The sequence below is a fragment of the Colletotrichum navitas genome, assembly GCF_030913465.1.
Source record: "Colletotrichum navitas strain CBS 125086 chromosome Unknown LY79scaffold_18, whole genome shotgun sequence".
In the NCBI taxonomy this organism is placed as follows: Eukaryota; Fungi; Ascomycota; class Sordariomycetes; order Glomerellales; family Glomerellaceae; genus Colletotrichum; species Colletotrichum navitas.
In genome coordinates, this window is record NW_026850564.1 from 39,325 (window position 1) to 60,155 (window position 20,831).

Genomic DNA, 20,831 nt, shown 5'->3' on the forward strand with positions numbered 1-20,831 from the left:
GGGGGGCGCAAGAGAGAAAAACTTTTCCCCAGTGCTGGCGCAGAGGGAGGCATGGCCGGACCGATTGTCCAAATGCCACATGGGTCGTGGCGTCCTTGATAATTTGACCGCATTTATCCGTACAACCTGATGTAATGGACCCCCTGCGGCTCTAGTGTACTTCGGTGATATTACCTACAGCACCGGTTACGGACCCCTCTACCGCCGCAAACAATGCCCAAGCCAATACAATGCGGACATAGGTAGTGCATCAGAAAAGCACTCCCAAGTCAGTCGGACACCATTTGACACCATATCCCCTCAAAGCAGGCTCCAGAATTATTCAGCCATAGAACAAGCATGCAACCAACCACCCGGCAGTTTGAACCATGTTGCAAACCTGTGACTGTGTGACTAATTCGAAAACCGTTCCTACTTACTGTGCCACGCCCTAAGTTCACTTGCGCCGCGACGTCCGCCCTCCGACCCCGACACGGCAACTTGATGCAAACGGAGCTACCATTTTGGTCACCACCGCCGAGACTCCCGAAACCGAAATTCTTAACTTCCATCGCTTGCTCTGACTTCACCCTCATCGTGCGACTTGCCGTTATGTAGAGAACACCATGGTCTCTTTGACAATATCCATCCCTGTCATGAGCATGGCTGCAGGCACTGGATTGGCTTCAGATTACTATATTCTCAGGCTGCATTATTGTCGTCGGGTTTCCTCGACATGTAATGCAAGAGGGAAAGAATGCTGACTTGACCTTTTCTCTGTCTACTACCTGCGTTCTTGGTCTTCCAATACCCGTTTTACAAAAAAAGAAAAAAAAAAGAAAAAAAAGAAAAAGAAAAAGAAAGAGAAACTCAAAACACCCTGTCTACGAATCCTCTTTTAGCAGCAACGTACAACATCATTCATGACCAAGACGTAAAAAGTCGTCAAAAAAGCAGTCTCGGACCGAAATGTCAATTACCATCTATCAAGCAGGAGCTCGCCTGTCGGACGCTGCTCTGCTTGGCCCAATCCTTGAACGTGAAATGCTACCCTGGCGCGAAGCGTAACGTAGTTACTACCGCGCCTCTGTCAGCGCGAGAGAGCCACTGCCCGACCATCAAGTTTTCCTCAATCCAGACTGTCATGAACGCGAGGAACCTAGCAACAAAGTGACCTGTGCTTACGTCACTCAGCTCTGCTTGCACTCGGCCGCCTCCTGTTTGGGTTTGCCGGTGTCGTCCTGCATCCGTGGTTAGCATCTGTATTGCGATGTGCCCGCAATGTACTGCCTTGAGCTACTGGTAAGGAATAACCTACGTCATCCTCAGACTCCTCATCGTCATCACCGCCCTCGCTAAGGTCATCCTCGTCCTCATCGTCCTCATCATCATAATCACCCTCCAAATCGTCATCATCCAGCTCTTCAAATGCCAATGCCTCGCCAGTGAACCAGTCGATTGCACGGGGAATGAGCTTTTCCTTGATATCCTCGCCAAGTTGATAGTCGAGCTCCAGGCGCTCCTCGATGTCAGACGCAGCATCATCGTCCTCGTCGGCAGGGGCTTGGGGGGGCGAGAAGAAGTTGAAGAAAGACTCGGTGGGTACCGTCTTCTTGACAATACGGGTCTGCTTGGTGTCTGCGTCCGGGGTAAGCGACCATTGGCCGTCGTGTTGCGGCTCGTGCAAAACTTACTCTTGTTTCTCTGCTTCTTGCTCTCGACTCTGACCGTCAGATCCTTGCCCTCCTTCCACTCAATCTTGTCACCCTCAGCGTGGTCGTAAATGAAGTCGCCGCCGTAACCGCTCTCGTTCTGGTAGAAGTAGGTCTTGGTGATGGTCTTGTTCGTGAAGAACTCGTTTTCGGCGAACTCGAAGATGAGGCGGAAACCGGGCTTATCGAGGTATTCCATCCTAATGTCGATAAGGTGCTTGAGGGCGGCCTCGTCACGGTCGGTAATCATCTCGGCAAGGGAGATCTGGTTCTTCATGGCAGACAACCAGAACTCAGGGATACCAGAGACAGGCTCGGATGACTCGGCGGACTTGTCAGCCTTGTCAGTTTTCTCGGCATCATCGGTCTCATCGTCCACCTCATCGTCCTCCTCACCGGCCTTGATCTCCTCCTCGGATGGCTCAGAGCCTCCATTAACGATCTTGGCACGCTTCTCATAGAGAGGAGTGAACTTGGCAAAGTACTTCTTCTCAAGTTGGAGAACCTCCTCTTGGAACTCGGCCTCGAGCTTGGAGTGCTCCTTCTGGATACCCTTCAGGCCGGCAACGCGACGGCGCACTTGGGGTGGCAGCGACTCGATGTAACCGGAGGATCGGCCGACGAGGGATCCAAGTCTTCCCTGAATCATCTGGACGAGCTTAGGGTTCTGGGCGAAGATTGAGGCGGCAGCGGCGCGGTCAAAGTCCTCTGGGATCGAGGTACACCGTCAGTAACAGGTCGATAGAGGGGAATGGCAAAACGGGGGGCAAGGTTAAAAGAGGGGGCTGTTGTTACATACCCTCCTTGATGCTGGCAACGCCAGGCTGCTGGGCATGCGAAGAGATGGGTGCATTCTGAAGAGGGGTGTTCTGCGGCGTGCTTGAGACAGACGTCAGTGTTAACCATCGTGGTCGATTCCGGGGAAAATGAGTTGCCGAGGCGGGTGCGGGAAGCGATGCGCAAGAAAGCGACCCCTCGCCACTACCGAACAGTGCAGCAGATTTTGTTACTTACGGCGCAGTAGCCGGATCGAGGCGCTTGTTGCGAATAGGCTCAGCCATGATGTGCGTTCGACTCGTCTTTCTCGTGGTTGAGAGGAATAGGGTGATGTTGTGAGAGGCGGGGGATGAAAAATTCCCAGGCTGATTTGGGGGGGTTGAGGTTGATGGAATTGACAGGGCAGAGGACGCGGGTCCCGGTGTGGTAGGAGTTCTAGATTGTGCACCCGACTTTATTCTGGTGTTATTCTGGTGGGGGGAGGCAATATGCGGTGTTGTAAAAAAGAAAAAAAGAAAAAACAAGGGAGAGAGGCGTTTCTCCTCCTTCGTTGGGGCGGGTATTGCAACTGTCTTTCTTACCCTTACCTGCTTAGGCGCCTACTTCTGGTCATGATTAGGCGGACACAGCGGGTAGTGGGCTGCCAATAGATTCCGTTACGGCAACAGTGTGTAGGGGGTGCCCATGGGCTAGGCGGGCTAGCACCTTCTATCTTTCACTGCTGTGCTCTATGACCCCGGCCTTCAATACCCATAGTCATCCATCATCCCTACATCGTACATGTCGCCGGTCGGTACCCCCGCAAGGAGAGGCAGGTGCTGCCCCAGAGCACCGACGAATAATAGTACACGCTGTATACATAGGTAGGAAGTACCTATGGGGTTAACAACCTGAGACCAGTCTTGATCTTCTACAGTACCAAAATCATCAAGAGTATTTGCGTAAAATACCGAGATGAGCCAGGATCCCAATCAATAGGTGTTTGGGCCAGGTACTGTCGGTCAAGCGAGAGAAGAAAAAGAGTTCACCGTCCATTCAATGCCACGCCACATTCGCGTCCAGTTCCTCAAGTGGAGGCAGGGCCAGATACACACTCCAGGGGCGCCCTGCTGCAGCAACAACAGCGCATTGCATTGCAGCGGGGACAAAGCAAGTTCTACCCCACTAGACCAGAAAATGTCATTTGCCCTCTTCACCTTCGCCCATTGCAACCGTGTAACCATCCTGGCTTGCTTATATAATATATAGTAAGTCTTCCTTATGAAGACTAAGTCTGTGAGTGAGTGAGAGAGGGGCACTGCCCGCGGTCCGATAAGAGACACACCAATCGATAAGGTATGAATATTCATTAACAACCAATCAGTGATCTCATCTCCTCTAAAAGCACCTACTTCGGCGGGCCAGATGCGGCTATGGCAGCCTCACGGTTCCAAGGATTCTTGTGGCTAAGTATCTTGCCGGACTTTTCTACCTAAGGTCCCGTACCTGACCTCACGCGACGCACTTGGGATGCGCTAACCTCACACTCGCGTTATTCAACGGGGCGGCGCTACTTGGTTTGCTTTGCTCGGCTGTGAGCCCGAGTCGGAGAACAAACTACATAGCACCCCGATCCGCTGTTCTTTGCCCGTATTGCAGTTTCATGGTCAATCACAGTTCAATCAAGATCTATCGCAAGCCTTTCGACGCAAACGCATCGTAGGTAGCAGTTCTTCAACCTGCCTCGCTATCAACATCATCCAACCCTGTTGTCGACATCGTACGTTTGTTTCGCGGACATGCGCCCTGCTCAGCTCGCATACACCACCGTCCTTCCTCGGTTGCACCTTGCCCCGGCAGTTTGATACGCTCTTCCAAGTACAATCGCTCGAGCTGAACACCTTAATTCCGCTGCAGCGAGTACGTCGCACTAAGATCGCCAACATGTCAGCCCCAAGAGAGAACGGACACCATCGTGTCCCGTCGACATCAAGAAATGGCCACGCTCCACTGTACAGGCTCAACTCGAACCAAAGCAGCACAAGCATCTTCGAAGAGGTGGAAATGGCCCATGATGAGGTTAGATTTCCTGCAATGCGCACTACTACCACCACCAGCCATCCATTCATCAGATCTGACTCTGGGTATTCATAGCTCTTCTCCGGTCCTATCGCCGAAAGCCTTCCCACTAGTGTTTCTTCCTTCTCCCATCGCCGGCCTCGTGCAGACTCCACGACGAGTTTTACATACTACCAAGACGAGCCCGAGCCCTCTCCTACCTCGTATGACAACGAGGAACGCCAAAGTGTGTCCGACCCTGGGGACTCTACCCTTGGCGACGAGGATGAGAGCGACATTGATATCGAAAATGGGGACGTGGCCGACGACTACATGATTCAGCATAGACGATCTTCTACGCACTCGAGATCTTCCGTCCATGACCGCCTTTTGCGCCGCGACAGCGCGACCACTAGTAAAAGCATAGGCGGAGATCGTTTGAGTCAAAAGATATACATGGTGAACGAGGATCTGACTATTGCTATTGCTGGATTCCGGACTAGTCGACTGGGCTTTGTTGCGTATGTAGGACTCTGTCTTTCCACGCTTGGTCTTGCTTGGCTGTTATTGCGATGGCTTCCTCGCTGGCAGGTGAGGCTCTTGGGCAAACCGTCCCCATTAGCCGAGTGTGACTGGGTTGTGGTGGAGGTAAGCTACTGGGCCCAGCCAGCTAGACTGACCACTAACTTGCGCAGAATCAATGGGGAGAGTTTGCCGTCATGAACGTGGACAAGAAATTATATGGCAGGCCCATGTCCACCATCTTTGGCTCCGGTGAGAAGAGTTACGTGATGGATGATGAATACGATCCTATCGTCACCGAACTACGCATGCTGAATTATCGTTACGTCCGGCTGTACTTCAATCAGCAGAAGGACAAGTTTGTTATGTTCAATGGATGGGTGGACCCGAACTGGACTGATCCCCGCGCTGTCCGTGCCGGTATAGACAGCGACGAGAAGGGCTTACGGGAAGTCGTCTTTGGCAACAACCTCATTGATATTGAGCAAAAGTCGATATCGCAGTTGCTCGTGGACGAGGTTGGCTATCATCCATTGCCTGAAGTCGGAGCCAAATTGCTGACGTCTCCAGGTGTTTCATCCTTTCTACGTCTTCCAGATTGCTAGTCTGATTCTCTGGTCTCTTGACGAGTATTACTACTACGCCGTTGCCATTTTTTTGATGTCGTTTGGTAGTATTGCGACAACGCTTATTGAAACTAAAGCGGTGAGTTGGAACCATGATTTCAGAACTATGGCTGGATGCTAACAGGTCCAGACGATGAAACGACTTAGTGAGATTTCTCGCTTTGAGTGTGACGTCCGAGTTCTTCGAAATGGATTCTGTGAGCAATGTCAATCGCTACCACCTAGAGTATCACTAACAACAGAAGGGCGATATGTGCCTTCGAGCGAGCTTGTGCCTGGCGATGTGTACGAAGTTAGCGACCCGAACCTGACCCAGTTCCCAAGTGATGGCCTACTCCTTAGCGGCGATTGTATCGTTAATGAAAGCATGCTTACAGGTAAGCACTCACAGGGCATCCTCGAATTAGCATCTAGCATGTACTCACACCTGCCTCAGGCGAATCGGTGCCTGTCTCGAAGTCCCCGGCCACTGATGACACTATGTGCAATCTCGACCTGGCTGCACCTACAGTATCTCCCGAGATTGCCAAGCATTTCCTTTTCTGTGGTACCAAGATCATTCGGGCTCGACGTCCCCAAGAAGATCGCGATGGGGACGCCGTCGCCCTCGCGCTTGTGGTTAGGACAGGGTTCAGTACAACGAAGGGCTCTCTTGTGCGATCCATGCTTTTCCCCAAACCCTCCGGCTTCAAGTTCTACCGCGATTCATTCCGGTACATCAGCGTTATGGCCGTGGTAGCTATGCTTGGTTTCGTCGCATCTTTCGTCAACTTCTTGCGCCTACACCTGGCCTGGCACCTCATCATCGTGCGCGCTCTGGATCTCATTACCATCGTGGTGCCTCCTGCGCTCCCAGCTACACTCACGATCGGCACCAACTTTGCGCTAAGTCGGCTTAAGAAGAAGCAAATATTCTGTATCAGCCCTCAACGTGTCAACGTGGGCGGCAAGCTTGACATTATGTGCTTTGACAAGACGGGCACCCTCACAGAAGACGGACTGGATATTCTCGGCGTTCGGGTTGCCTCACCGGCCACAGGCAAGTTCACAGACGTACTCACAGATCCGTTATCTTTGATGCTTGACCGGTCCGGGGATTCATCCCAGGCATCAAGGCTTAAGGCTGCCTTGTTTACCATGGCAACATGTCATTCACTCCGATCCGTTGATGATGAGCTAATGGGAGATCCGCTTGATTTGAAAATGTTCGAATTCACGCGATGGTCTTTCGAGGAAGGGAAACAGAGCCCCAATGAGATAGATGACCAAGACCAAGGCAGTCTTTCGCCGTCGGTCGCCAGACCGCCTCCCGAGCATAGTAAGATATTGCGCCATACCATTGCGCTACGGGACCGATCGGTAGGTCAAAGACTCTGCTCCAGGAGAAACCACTCTTAACAAAGATAAATAGGCTCCATTCGAACTCGGGATTTTGAGGTCCTTCGAATTCGTTTCTCAACTTCGAAGAGCGAGTGTTATTGTCCGACAATTTGGCCAGCAAAGTGGGGATATATACGTCAAAGGCGCACCTGAATGCATGCGGGAGATATGTCGCGAAGACAGCTGTACGTGAAATAGCACCATTGTAGTGGCACTCTTCCACGCCTGTCAATGTTGCTGACCGTCGTTTCTCTTTCAAACAGTCCCGATCGACTACGATGAACAACTCGCCTACTACACCCACAAGGGTTACCGTGTAATCGGATGTGCCACTCGCCATATCCCCAAACTCAGTTGGGTGAAAGCGCAGAAGATGAAGCGGCATGAAGTAGAGGCAAACCTGGAGTTCACCGGATTCATTATTTTCGAGAACAAACTGAAGCCAACCACGGCTTCGGTGCTTGCCGAGCTCCTTCAGTCAAACATTAGCACAACCATGGTGACCGGCGACAATATATTGACAGCCATTAGCGTGGCTCGTGAATGCAACTTGATCAACAAAACGGCGCACTGCTTCATTCCGAGATTCGTAGAAGGTAAGTGGTGCATTTAGTTACCTTACGCCTTCTAACAGTCGGTAGGCAATGCTAGTGATCCCAAAGCACAGCTTCAATGGGAGAGCATCGACAATGGCATGTTCCAACTGAATGCGGAGACATTACTGGTAAATGACAACCTTTGCTTTAGATGCCCGAGCTAATCGTTCATTTTAGCCATTGCCTCCTCCAGCTGAAGTTGATGCGTCACTGGCATACAATATCAACGACATACGCAACTACTCTTTAGCTGTTAGTGGCGATGTTTTCCGGTGGATCGTGGATTTTGCGTCCCCGTTGGTTTTACAAAGGGTTAGTTGGCCTTTCGAAACCATATTCTGGTATCGGTAACTCATAACAATAGATGCTTGTCCGCGGTCGCGTGTTCGCACGGATGTCACCGGACGAAAAACACGAGCTGGTCGAGAAGCTCCAAGGTATTGGATATTGCTGTGGGTTTTGTGGCGATGGTGCGAACGACTGTGGTGCCCTCAAGGCAGCCGACGTTGGCATTTCACTATCAGAGGCGGAGGCCTCTGTCGCAGCCCCATTCACATCGCGCGTCTTCGACATTAGATGTGTGCCTCAGGTCATCAGGTAAGTGTGATAATACCCCGTCCTGGTTACACCTGCTGATGTTGATCGTAGAGAGGGACGCGCCGCTCTTGTGACAAGCTTTAGCTGTTTCAAGTACATGAGTCTGTACTCGGCGATTCAGTTCACGTCTGTCAGCTTTCTCTATGCCACGGCGTCAAACCTTGGCGACTTTCAGGTCTGTTGCCGTGTTCCACCGCAAGTGTACGACTGCTGATCAATTCTCAGTTTCTGTTTATCGATCTGCTGTTGATTCTGCCAATTGCTGTCTTTAGTAAGTCAAGCCCGGGCGGGTGTCTTCAATTTGGTATACTGACTTATATTTTAAGTGAGCTGGGCAGAACCGTTTCCTGTCCTGTCACGAAAACGGCCAACGGCAGATCTTGTCTCTCGCAAGGTGCTCATTCCACTGCTCGGCCAAATGGCCATCTGCATTCTGATACAGGCAGTTGTATACGCGGCGGTGCGAGCGCAACCGTGGTAAGCAGGCGATATGCCGGTGATTTAACCATATTCACGTTCGCTCACAAGAAACAGGTATATTCCGCCCCAAATCGAACATGACAAATCAAATATCAAGAACTCGGAGAATACAGTCCTGTTCTTGGTGTCTTGTTTTGAATACATTCTAGCGGGCGTCGTACTCAATGCCGGCCCGCCTTTCAGGGAACCGGCGTTGAAGAACTGTAAGTATTGCTAATCTGTTATAGCCACCCATTTTTCTAACCAAACCCAGGGCCATTCATGGCGACCATTGCGGTAACACTAATGATCACACTGTACATGATACTCGGGCCAGCGCACTCATTACGGCATCTAATGCAGCTTACCAAAACGAGCTGGGACTTTAAAATTTTCATGATCCTTTTGGGAGGCGTCTACTTGGCAACGGCGTGGACATCGGAAAAATATATCTTTCAGAAGCTGTCTCGGGCGGCAGGTTACTTCAAGGAGCGGGTTTTAAAGAGACCCAAGCAGAGGAAGGAGTATAAGACGATTTTGGAAAGCATGCAGATGTAAGAAGGTTTGAATGCTTCGATCGCCTCAAGGCTACGGTCGATCTGGTCGAGCGTCTTATCAGAATACATCAGACCATAGCATTGGAACTGCATTGGGGTATGTACTTGTACTGTTGCGGCGATTGTAAATTGTCCATCGTCATCTTGAAATTTAGCATTTGTGCATCTCGGTTTGAGTTGCTTTCCTATTATTGATGTAGCAGGAGCCATTACCCAGAGTCATAATATAAGGCAGCGTAGCGCAGGGTAGGTAGGTAAAAGGAAAATGGACGTGTCATTGATGGTCCACAAAGGCCCACACCCCGGCTCCGAGTCATCGGGGCTGGTTCAAGCTGTGTTATGCAACCTGCCACCCCAACCACCGCGATTGCCGAGTTCCCTAGCTTTGCGCTGGTTGAGAGAGTGTTCTTATATCCGTTGATCAACATATTACCTCCCGTACGTCTCCATCCATGAAACAAACAACCTTGTCCAAGTGCCTTTCGTAACACATCCAATACATTATTGTCCTGTGTGCTCGGACACCCCTTCCCCTTTCGAAGCATTGGACCATTCGACATTCCTGGACCCAGTTCACACAAGCAGTCAAAATAAACATTGCAGTAATCACCAAGCCGAACTCGAGCATCATCGTTGTACATCTCACCATCGCTCAAACTATCAGGCTGCTTCTAGTTGATTTAAATGCAATATGAATATGGGTAAGTCTCAGTACCCTGCCCATGCTAGTGTCACTGATAAGACAATCCACCGCCGTATGACCACGGTGATATTTCTTCTCTAACCCATTGACCCAGACTGGATCCTTGACAGCGGGTATTTGCCCCATGCCATCATCAGAATAGGCATTCGGCGACAGCTTCAGGAGCGCCTCGACTCCATCGCGAGCACCTCCCTCGGCCTTGACTATGAGCGCAAGATGGCCTTCATCGAGAAACTTCGCACCCAGCCTATTGCCATTGAGACTGCAACTGCCAATAAACAGCACTACGAGGTTGGCACCGGGGTCCTTGCTGCGTGTTTGGGTCCTCGTATGAAATACTCGTGCTGCTTATACCCCAAAGGCGGCGAGACGCTCGCCCAGGCCGAGGTGGCCATGCTGCAGACCTATGTCGAAAAGGCCGAATTGAAGGATGGCATGAGTATTCTGGATCTTGGGTCAGTTGCCTCTTTCTATTGTTATATTAACAACCTGCTTCAACTCAAGTGGCAGAAGATATAACGAACAGCCCAGCTGACTTGATGTGGCCAGCTGTGGTTGGGGATCAGGTGCTCTATACTTCGCCGAAGTTTTCCCCAACTCCAAGGTTACAGCCTTTTCCAACTCCAAGACGCAAAAGGAGTACATCGATGCCAAGGCCGAGGAGAAGGGACTCACGAATCTTAGCGTCATCACCGGCAATGTCGTTGACTACGAGTTTGACCAAGAGTCGTTCGACCGAGTCGTTTCAATTGAGGTATGCATTCCCTTCACTGCTCACCCTCTGCAATTGAACCATTACTGATGAGGAACAACAGCTTTTCGAGCATATGAAGAACTATGAGCTCCTCATGGCCAAGGTCGGACGGGCACTGAAGCCTGGCGGCAAGCTGTTCGTTCACATATTTGCCCACAAGACCACGCCGTACGATTAGTAAGTGGCAATAAGACGATTCTTAAGCCTCCGCGATAGTTGCTGACCTTGCAAACCCTAGTGAGGAGGGCTGGATGACCACATATTTCTTTACCGGAGGCACCATGCCATCGACTGATCTTCTTCTCTTCTTTCAAGAGGACCTCAGGATCCGAAAGCAGTGGTGGGTCAATGGCCATCACTACTCCAAGACGTGCGAGGTCGGTCTCTTATACTAGTTTATTTCGGCAATCTGGAGTCAGGTTCACAAGGGCCAACAGCTGACACTAATTCCATAGGACTGGCTGAGCAAGATGCTCGCACACAAGAAGGAAATCTGGCCACACCTGGTCGAGACATATGGGGAATTGGACGCCGGCGCATGGTATAATCGGTGGCAGATATTTTACTTGGCGTGTTCCGAGCTGTTTGCCTATCAAGGCGGGGACACCTGGGGCGTCGCGCACTACCTGTTCGAGAAGCCCGGCAAATAAGTAGACAGACATGGAGTAGAGGTCAAGCAACGGATTGCGTTCAACGTTTGCGTTCAACGTAAATCTAGGTAGGTTGTGCGCATAGTAGAACAATCATTATCCCTCCCATTTTAGCGCATCTAACCAAAAGTACTGGTGTAAGATATCGATTTCGTCGCCGTTACCGCTTTCTATGCGAACCCGCAATCAACCTGCTCAAAGCCCTTCTCGTCTCGAGACCTCTTGATTAGTGATCCCAAGGATGCTTCCAGCCCAACAACACGGGTCCTGCATATCGTCCGTCAGCACGTCTCTGATTGTAAGGGGTGTACCAGATATGGAGCAAGACAAACCGTCCTTCTTCGCGCGGTACATCAACTGTTGATGATACAGTGTGTCAGTATGTCACGGACTTTCGGAGTCGTCGTTGGAAGCTGTAGGAGAAGACGCACGAAGAACCACATGCCAGCACCCAAGGCAGTCGCTGTGAAGCGGTAGATGCCAGGAACGTGAGGCGTCGGAGGCTTGGGACCAGGGTACATGGTGACGATGGTGGTTTCGCCCAGGCGCGTCTGTTTTAGGAGAAATATTCGATCGAAAATGGTGAGAAGAGAGTATCCTGCAACTGAAACCGTCAGTGGTGCGTTCGGAGGACTCAATTGAGTGATATCTGGTAAATAAACAGACCTTGAGTGTCGTCTTGTCCACTGGGGGCTCGGGACTTCACGGGCAGGATATGTCGAGAAGCTCAAGACGTGGTGATAAGTGCCGGGTAGAAGGTTGATGGAGCGTCGTTCGAGAGCGACAGGGTGGAAAGCGATTTGAGCTTTCTATGCTTAGGTAAGTGGTGCCGAGACGGACGGAGCACCAATGGTGAGAAGTACATTTGACAGTGGCCCCCTTCGCTACTTCTGTTATTTTCGGTACGTATCCTGCCTCTGCATGTTACGTACCTACCTAGGTACCTTCAACTAGATACCTATATAGTGGAAACACTCTCCGCTACAGTACTTCCAGAGTTCGGGGCGAGCGGGGCCCTGGAAAGTCACTAACAACCCCCAGAGTGGGGTGGGTTACAGGACTCTCTCATTCGGACCTGACAAACCCCCCAATTGATTATCGCGACGTACCTTTAGAGCCACCTATCCCGTCACCCATCCCCTTCAGCACTAGTTACTTACACTTCCTTTGATCAGCCAAGGGACTTAACTCTTGAACCATACAATTGATACTTTGTTTATTTTTCTTTTTTGTTCTTTCTCCCTAGTTACCGCCTCGAAACCCGTCCGAATCTCACACTTGTGGTTTCGTCGTTGTCATTTTGCAAACCTTACCATCCTCTTGTTCGTCACTCTGTCAGAAAACCGGCCTCTCAGCCTTGGAAGCGAGCCATTCGAAAAAGGATCCTTCACCACCCAATCATCCATCATGACAACTCCAAAATTCAACTCCAAGTCGCCTACAATACGACGCATACGTGAGAATCCCCTGCAGACTCCACTACTTCACTCAGATGCCTGACTAACCTGTTGGCTCATCCAGTACGCGAGGCCCAAGAACTCTCCAGCTCCCCATCGCCAGATTACACAGCTACCCCGATAGAATCAGATTTGTTTGAATGGCACTTCACCTTCCGAGGTCCTCCCAACTCGTCTTACAGCGAAGGCATTTATCATGGCCGCATTGTGCTGCCGCCCACCTACCCCCTGCGCCCGCCAAGTTTTCGCTTCCTGACCCCGAGCGGCCGATTCGAGACCAACCGCGAGATCTGCCTGAGTATTAGCGGTCACCACGAGGAGACATGGCAGCCTGCCTGGGGTGTGAGGACGGCACTTGTAGCGTAAGCCATCGTCCCTGTCGCATCCGAGCATTGCCTCGACTAACGAACAATAGGCTACGCAGTTTCATGGAGACGGACCCCAAAGGTCAACTAGGCGGTCTCGAGACAAGCGACGCCGTAAGAAAGCGCCACGCCACAGCATCACACACGTTTAAGTGTCCAACATGCGCCAAAACGAACCTTGAAATCATTCGAGACTGTGAAGATGCTGCCAAAGCGAACGCCGACTCGTCCGGAATCACGGCCGAAGTTGAGATCCCATCAGAACTGAAGTTGGGTTACAAGGACGAAATGAGCAAGACTGAGACTGGTTCGGGAGGTGGGCAGGCATCGCCAAACACAGCGACTGTAGTACCGGAGGCTTCAACACCGAGGACTGAAGCGGTGGAGATGGAAAGCGCCGAGCTGGCGGAGGGTTTCGTTCGTACGGTGCCCAAGATAAATACAGCGGCGAGGACGGCGTCGTCTCCACAACCTTCGGCACCATCTTATCCCCCCGCTCGTCCGGGACAGGGAATTCCAGCGCCTACGAGGACGGTCTCGCTGCCTCCGGCTCCGAATGTTGGTGTGCGGCAGCAAGCTCCTCCGGCTGCCCGTGCGCACGATGAAGGCGTGCCGCTCTGGATTGATCGAGCGATTGTCGTACTCGTCGTTCTTCTACTGGCTATGATTTTAAAGGCTCTGCTTGATTTGTAGATGAAGGGCCGGTTATGCTGTTTTGCCCTTTCTCCCCCTGATTTAGTCATTATTCTGCTTTCCTTTTGCTGTTATGGGATGTGGGTCACATTTTCCCACCGAAGCCTGCCTGGTGGACAGCACGGGCATGATGTTTGCTTTATTTGCTGGCGTTTGATTGTTGTTTTCAGCATGTTCACTAGCTTCATATCAAAGGCTTTGATACTCGATATTTTGTGGTAATGATTTATCCTTACGAGGGCCGCCGTGCGAACCACCCGTTGGCACAACATCCAGCTATTTTAGACACCTGCTGAAGTCTTTGAATCCTCGAATCTTGTCCTACAGCACGGACTAACTATGCAGCACTGATTCGCTGCTTTCCAATCAGTAGCCACCACCACTCGCCGACTGTACAGCTTACTCCATGTGCCATTCCCTTCAACACACCGTTGCGCCTTCCCCAGTCGAACACCATTTGCACCTCGAACTCCAGCAAGTATGGCTTGAGCACGGCGCAAACAGACGGAACATCCAGAGGTCCCCGTGTTGCGATAACAAACGCGACCGCACCAAGAACCTGAGACCAGCGGTCTATATTCATTTCTCCAAAGAAGTCAGACCACAACGGTATCGCGCGATTATGGTTCTCCCTTAGAGGCTTGTCGTTCTTGGCCTGCCGAAGGATGTCCAGGTCCTCGTCGTAAATGTACGTATCGGTCGGCGCGATCTCCAGACCAAAGTTGTAGTACGACTTGGGGTATTTTCTGCTTTCATAGTTGCCGGGATCGAAACCAAGGGGGATGTTAGGTACATCCACCGTGGTGATGATGACTCGCCCATTGGCCTGCAGGTTCATCATGGCCATGACCTCGCCATCTTTCAACACGTACGGGATACGAATCTTCTCGCCCCGCCGGAAGCTCCCGTCAAGTTGAGACTTGAACCTAGCAGCATCGATAAATTTGACCTCGTGAGTCCACTTCATGAACCGCGGCAGGAATGTCTCTGTGAGGCGGTACGGTCGGCCCTCGAGGGCCTTAAGCTTGCTATCCGTGATCACACCCTGACCTTGAAGGATCTCGACCGCCTGCTCGAGTAAGGACTGAATGCGGTCCTCGTTACCGCCCCCAATGCTCGCCATTTTTTTCCTGATATCCTGAGGCGCGTACCTATCGCGGTGAGTGTAACAGAGAGAGCGTAGCCATGACATGGCGGTGACAAGATCGTCAGTTTCTGTTTTTGACTCTATTTCTTCGTCTCTCCTGTCCACGAAAGAGGTTGCTGGGCGGGAAGTTGCCGCCTCGAATCGGTTGAAGACGGACATTTGGAAGTTGTAGTAGTCGTCTCGCCAGTCGGTGACGTCCGTCCATGCCGAGCCCAGAGAATAACCCCGGTCCAGGGCAGCCTTGTTGGCTGGTAGTTCTTGCGAATCCTCGATCAGGCCAGCCGTCCACTTGATTAAACGCAGCCAATCGTAATCAATATAGCTATCGAAATCAATGGGTGGAAACACGTTGTTCTCATAGGCGGAGATGAACTGGACCTGGAATCGCTCCGTAAGCTGGTTGATGAATGTGCCCCGGTCCTTTCGAGCCTTCGACCAGAATCGCCGCATAGCGCTAAGTGCCATGTCAGGGAACAAGGTCATCATTAGACCCCATTCGATAATTCGATCAGCGCCCCCTAACAGTGTTCTCGTGACAACAAACGCTGCAATTAAAATGGTTTCATTCGTCTCATCAAGCCCGGCATTGCGTTTCGATACGTCCCTCAGATCCATATCCCTAGGAAGCGGTATAAGCGTTCTGACTTTCAAATCGATGCCGACGACAAGCTCCTTTGGCTCGGTTGCTAGCTTGTTCTGTCGCCGCTTCCGCCTTCTTTGCCGACCAAGTTCACCACCCCAGAGATGGTCGGTCGCTGTCGTCGTCTGTTCTGATATTTGTATGTCGAACAGGGCAGATGGGCTAAGCTGGTTCGCAGGATCCCATTCTAGTGGCGGGTTCTCCCATTCGCATGGAAGGTCACCGACGCCATGGTTGATAAATATGTGATCAGGAGCAATCGACTCGGCCAGAAGAAGCTTCATTCCCTCGGTCGACAGCTCCCAGTCAAAACATGCGTCGACCTGTTCGGCAAATTCGGAGTACTGACTGCTGCTAGTGAAGCTGGCTTTGGGCCGACCGCGCCACTTGATCATCTCGGTCAGATTCTGGGGCAAGTTTTGCCTCAAGAACCATCGAGAGTCCGGCATCCAACCGGCAATCGTTAGGCTACGGTCCCTCATCTCAAAGAAGTTGTCGTCGTAAATTGGCCAGGTGCCATTTTTGCCCATAATTACATCGGCATCAGCAAATGCGAAATTATGGTCGTTGATGGTGCTACCTTTCGCCAATGCTGCGGGATACGTCGGCTCTGGATCTGGCCGAACAGGTATCAATGCCTGATGAACATCCTCTGAAACTTCTCGTTCCAAGTAGGTATTGGGACTTAGGAAAACGAGTCGAGGAGAAAAGCCAGGCTTCCCGTCTTCCGGCAAGGCGGAAGGCCCGTCACCTGCCACCCCCCGTCCATCCATGAAAATACGGAAAATGTCTTTCCTGCGTTTGCCATCAGGGCCTTCGTCCTCAGCGTGGGTAAGCTGCTCCTTCGTGACCATCCTTCTCCTGCGCTTCCTGGGGGTTTGGATGCCTTCAGGGGGGTGACTGGTCTTTCATTGGCAGCTTTGGTGGCATAGAATGGAGCGTCGAGAACCTCAATCCCCTGTACCAATTTCCTGCGACTGGAAAAGACAGGCTGAACGTCGTGCTTATGCTCTTCGGGAAGCCCTGACCTAGGTGTAAAGGCGGATGGCGTGTAAACTCCTGGATGCTCAGCAACAATGTTGGCTTTCATCGCTACACCCGCTGGGGACGATGCTTCGACTCCAGGTATTCGAATCAGCTGGTAGTTTGCCATCATGCCTCTCGAGTCCTTGAAGGCATGGGTGCTGACCACTACCTGCTTCTTCTTGGCCAATCTGGCCAGAGCATCCTTATAACGTTGATGATCTGGAGCTTCTTCGACAGGAAACGCAGCTTCCCACATCGCCATGACAGCGTACCATAATGACTGCCCGCCGGCAAAAACTCCGCCATTCGCACGGAGGATATACAAGAGGGTCCTCTCCATGATCTCGAGCTCCGATAGAACACCGTTATCATCAAGACTAGCCCTCAGTGCTTCAGCGTGCGCGACTTGGGAACCGCTCATTCCCGACGAGGGTGCTTCCCCGACTGCTACCGTCCTGGAGTTCTGATTGGTGTGCCGCCCAAAGCGTGGCTTGGCAGAGCCTGAATATGAGTCTCTCGGCCCAGAATTGCCATGAGTTCTCTTGTGCATCGATGGAGACGGCTGCTCAAACTCATCCTTTCCAGCGAATGACTGTCTATAACGCCCCACAGAGGCATGTGTGTCGTCAAAGTTCGTGGCGTCCTCTGCCCGTGACCTCTTAAAGGCTGGCTGGACTGGCATGTGTTCTGATGGCACGTCTCTAATTCCCCCAGCAGCGATATCAATTAACCCGCTCATGGACGCCCGGATTGAAGATAAGTGCGGACTTGGAAACGAGACGGAATTGGCGCTCCCACGTTGTCTGATCATGCCCTTCCTCGCCCCCTGCCTGGTTTCTGAATATCTGTTGGAAGATCCTACTCCAGAGCGTCTCATGACTCTGCCTCTGGCAGAACTGATGCTAGTAGCCGAATCGATCGCCAAGATTGAATCCTCTGGAATTTGTTCTATATCCTGATCATCATCATTGGGAATTCCAGCGATAGCCGACGACTTTGAGTGGCGAGACTGGATCTGCCGAGGAACGGCGACTGCTCGTTTGGCTAGTGTGGAACGTTTGGCTGTTGGAAACAGAGCTTCAGGAGGTCCGGATAGCGGCGGGATATAGTTTGGGTTGCAGGCTGTCTTCGATTTCTCAAGATGGTACTTAATACCAACGTCGTTTTTCCACGTTCCGCCACACTTGTCGCACTTGAAGACCTTGGAGCGACCGCGGCCCGAAGACTTCATTGCATGATTCTTTTTGCGGCGTCCTCCGCGTTTTGCAGATGACTCTCCAACCAGGCTGTCTTCCATGCCCTCAGCATTGTCCATGTCCACATCTTCCCCTGAAGGCAAAGAAGCTACCACAATCGACTCTTCAACTGCTAGAGCGTCAATTGAAACTGTGGCCTCTTCAGTTGAGGGGTTCCCTGGAGGCGTTTCTGCTGCTAATAGAGTTGACGAATGAATAGCTTGATCCAAAGTAGTGTGTGTAGTATCGGTGATTTCCTCAGTATTGATGACCTTCTCGGGGTCAGAAGAGGTGTCGACTTCGTCCTTCGTCTTTGCGACTCTTAGAATACTTGACAATGCAGAGGGATCCATCTTGAGGGTAATCATCAACGATGTCGCCTCTTTTTCAGCGTATTGTCTTCTTGAACCGCGACGGATAGAAAGTGGAGGGGTTGATCCAGATTCGTGCCCTGAACTGGCCCTTCGCGAAAAGCCACTATCGACCATGACACCATCTTCGGCCTGCTCTGATACCCTCGCCCGTTTCGAACAATGAGGCCCCATTCCTCGGCTTTCTTTGGTTTGTGACGATTCCGATACCTCAGACTTTCTCTTCGAGATGGCATTCAGCCCCCTACCGGAAACATGGGCAAGGGCTGCCAAGCCACCGGCAGCTCGAGGAGTGTCAGGGAGAAGAGCCGGATCTGTGAAAAGTGCTGCGAAAGTATCACCAGGGACGGCGTCAGCCATGGAATGGTCATCGGTTTCTCCATCAGCTGTTTCCTCAGCAACGATTATCGTAGAAGCCTGCTGCGAATTCCTTGCAAAATACCGATATTGCTGAGACTTGCCCTTCCGATGCATCTCGCTCGTTACTTGGAAGTGCCTCAGATGTTTGGGCTGTTGTGTTGGAAGAGAGACGGTCGAAGAAATTGAGGACAAATACCTCCGGAATGACGATCCCAGCGTAGAGTCTCCTATCTGCTTATTGGAGAGACCCGCAGCGCCAGCAGCCGAGATGTTATCGAAAACGATTGTAATCAGAGGCTTATCTGGCAACCAGCTGGACTGTGGATTGATGTGCTTCTTATTAGTGTTGCGACGGAGACCAGATTCAAGGTTTGAGGAATCGGCATTCACATTCGTGTCTGCCAGACCGGACCCAAGGTCCGCATCGCCCAAGTCCGCAGGTGAGAAGGAGATGTTTTTCTGCTTGCCTGTAGCAAGATAGGCTGCCCAGTCTTCATGCGTAAGGTCGTGGTCGAATTTGAGACAGTCCTTAAAGAGCTTGCCAGATAAAGTGGCACCTACGTACTGGACAGCCCCAGTCTGGACAAAAAAGCGGCAGGTTTTTGCTGCCACTTTCATCTGCCATCTCAAACCTAGAATGCCCAGCTTGCAACGTAGGTCGTGATACCTGATGATTCCGAACGCCTTGACGACAGCCATGATTGTCTGGGCAAGAGAAATGTAGTCAACTGAATCCCCATTCCACCTATCACGCCATGGGACGGGTTCCAAATCGCGTGCCAGAGTATCCCGAGACATATCAACTGTTGTATGCAGGCTGGCGGCCGCCTTGAGCGGGTTTGTCGGAAGGGCAGGGGCAAAGCGCGTTAACCACATCTTGCTCGTCTTGGTGCCCCTGACAAGAGTCGTGCGCTTCGAGATGTATCCTTTGTCGGCGAGCGCGTCTGTTCTCTTGGGCAACGACCGTTTGTCTTGGCCTACAAGTCGACCTAGATCGCCCTGCAAAATGCCCTGCTGCTTCGTGGATGCGATGCCAACTAAGGCCATCCACTCTAGTCTCGGGACTCTTCGGTAGTCGGGCGCGTGTCCTGCGATGGCTTCCCACATACGGTCCTCGGCAACATAGATTCGGGGTCGCTTCCGCGGAAAATCGTTTCTTGTGATACTTTGAGATGGCTCCTTTGGCTGAGAACCATCCGGCGCTGCTCCTGGGGCTTCTCCCGATATACCAGGCGCTGTTGACCCGCCCTCAGAGTCGGGGTCTGGCACAGCAAGGACATCGGATAGAGCTAGATGGTTCCATTTTCGATTCGCTCCTACAGAGATATCCTTCCTTGCTCTTAGCCAGTCCCAGGCTATCGACCAGAGTAGGTGTTCTGACTCTGCGGGCGTTGACTTCAAGGGGAGAGCCGCCGATACATTTTCCCGGAGGCTCGCATCTTTGTAGAACGTGCGAAGTGCTTCAAGTACATGCGACACAGTGCATCCTATCGTCTCTTGTCAGCAAGCGAAGCCATGTACCAGATAAGAAATAAGTATGAAAATCCAAGCTTCTTGAACCTGAAGATGGAAGAGGCAATGGATTTTTGCGATAGTTATTTGCACTTGTAACAACATAATCGAGAGGCAGATTAATGCTAATGCGGACGGGGGACGAAATTGAAGCCAAAATGAGAGCAAATTCTTTCGCTCAGTGAAGCAGCAGGATTCACTCACCCAGGTCACCGTAACATGAAATGTCGGTTATGAGTGACTCTATCAATCGCTCAAGGTCGCGAGACATTGTGGCCGTCGGTAAAGTTCTAACATTCTTGGGTGGACGGCCTAATGGAAGAAAAAAAAAATGCGCTGAAGTTGGGCGTGAAGGGTCGACGAGGGATAATCGAACCTGAGACTTTTGAAAATGGTGCTCGGAGCTGGTCGGAAATCTCTGGCGGGTTTTTTTGTGCCCCTTCACCCATCCCTCTTTGGCGTTTGGGTCGGGGGCGAGTTCTACTGGGTTGGTTCGGTGGAGAGAGGGGACGTAGTGGCAGCACGCAGGTGCAGCGTCAGGACCTCCATACGGGGACCATTACCTAGGTAGCTAGGTATTATCTGCTCGCCACTGGAGAGGTACTGAGACAGCTGAGGCCAGATTGTGGCTAACATTGTGGCTGGTGCTCCAAAGTTAATGTGTACGACGCTGTAT

The 20,831-nt window shown here is 51.6% G+C and overlaps 6 protein-coding genes across 6 annotated transcripts; 3 read left to right on the plus strand and 3 right to left on the minus strand.

Moving 5' to 3' along the window:
• Positions 1-872: 872 nt before the first annotated feature.
• Positions 873-2,854, minus strand: LY79DRAFT_123518 (nucleosome assembly protein). The gene is made up of 6 exons (XM_060550784.1): positions 2,706-2,854; positions 2,491-2,570; positions 2,071-2,399; positions 1,674-2,013; positions 1,298-1,617; positions 873-1,220 (listed from the first exon to the last, which is right to left on the minus strand). The coding sequence occupies exons 1-6, from the start codon at positions 2,750-2,752 to the stop codon at positions 1,170-1,172; spliced, it is 1,167 nt and encodes a 388-aa protein (XP_060415836.1). The 5' UTR covers positions 2,753-2,854; the 3' UTR covers positions 873-1,169.
• A 1,537-nt stretch (positions 2,855-4,391) lies between these two features.
• Positions 4,392-9,243, plus strand: LY79DRAFT_512179 (ATPase; the record flags this gene model as incomplete). Its single annotated transcript, XM_060554342.1, has 17 exons — positions 4,392-4,526; positions 4,602-5,153; positions 5,201-5,545; positions 5,598-5,732; positions 5,784-5,850; positions 5,899-6,030; positions 6,090-7,012; positions 7,065-7,218; positions 7,297-7,629; positions 7,675-7,757; positions 7,807-7,941; positions 7,994-8,226; positions 8,278-8,401; positions 8,452-8,497; positions 8,553-8,703; positions 8,761-8,909; positions 8,960-9,243. The coding sequence occupies 17 exons, from the start codon at positions 4,392-4,394 to the stop codon at positions 9,241-9,243; spliced, it is 3,981 nt and encodes a 1,326-aa protein (XP_060415837.1).
• A 690-nt stretch (positions 9,244-9,933) lies between these two features.
• On the plus strand, positions 9,934-11,349 carry LY79DRAFT_668347 (methyltransferase domain-containing protein; the record flags this gene model as incomplete). The annotated part of the gene is made up of 6 exons (XM_060563513.1): positions 9,934-9,943; positions 10,040-10,400; positions 10,495-10,699; positions 10,761-10,876; positions 10,938-11,076; positions 11,155-11,349. The coding sequence occupies 6 exons, from the start codon at positions 9,934-9,936 to the stop codon at positions 11,347-11,349; spliced, it is 1,026 nt and encodes a 341-aa protein (XP_060415838.1).
• Positions 11,350-11,575: 226 nt separating this feature from the next.
• Positions 11,576-11,870, minus strand: LY79DRAFT_668348 (uncharacterized protein; the record flags this gene model as incomplete). Its single annotated transcript, XM_060563514.1, has 3 exons — positions 11,576-11,616; positions 11,682-11,706; positions 11,781-11,870. 3 exons carry the CDS (start codon positions 11,868-11,870, stop codon positions 11,576-11,578), a joined length of 156 nt encoding a protein of 51 aa, XP_060415839.1.
• An 886-nt stretch (positions 11,871-12,756) lies between these two features.
• On the plus strand, positions 12,757-13,864 carry LY79DRAFT_511932 (ubiquitin-conjugating enzyme; the record flags this gene model as incomplete). The annotated part of the gene is made up of 4 exons (XM_060554320.1): positions 12,757-12,805; positions 12,871-13,168; positions 13,222-13,487; positions 13,521-13,864. 4 exons carry the CDS (start codon positions 12,757-12,759, stop codon positions 13,862-13,864), a joined length of 957 nt encoding a protein of 318 aa, XP_060415840.1.
• A 337-nt stretch (positions 13,865-14,201) lies between these two features.
• Positions 14,202-20,673, minus strand: LY79DRAFT_658081 (uncharacterized protein; the record flags this gene model as incomplete). Its single annotated transcript, XM_060562718.1, has 3 exons — positions 20,360-20,673; positions 16,616-19,998; positions 14,202-16,487 (listed from the first exon to the last, which is right to left on the minus strand). Exons 1-3 carry the CDS (start codon positions 20,424-20,426, stop codon positions 14,202-14,204), a joined length of 5,736 nt encoding a protein of 1,911 aa, XP_060415841.1. The 5' UTR covers positions 20,427-20,673.
• Between the last annotated feature and the right edge of the window lie 158 nt (positions 20,674-20,831).

Bases quoted from the DNA above. Each gene is read 5' to 3' on its own strand.
- LY79DRAFT_123518 (XM_060550784.1), bottom strand. From the start codon at position 2,752: ATGGCTGAGCCTATTCGCAACAAGCGCCTCGATCCGGCTACTGCGCC. The intron at 2,014-2,070 runs GTGGACGATGAG...AAGTCCGCCGAG, and splicing joins CCGGTGAGGAGGACGATGAG to TCATCCGAGCCTGTCTCTGG. The intron at 1,618-1,673 runs GTAAGTTTTGCA...CCCCGGACGCAG, and splicing joins CAAGAAGCAGAGAAACAAGA to ACACCAAGCAGACCCGTATT.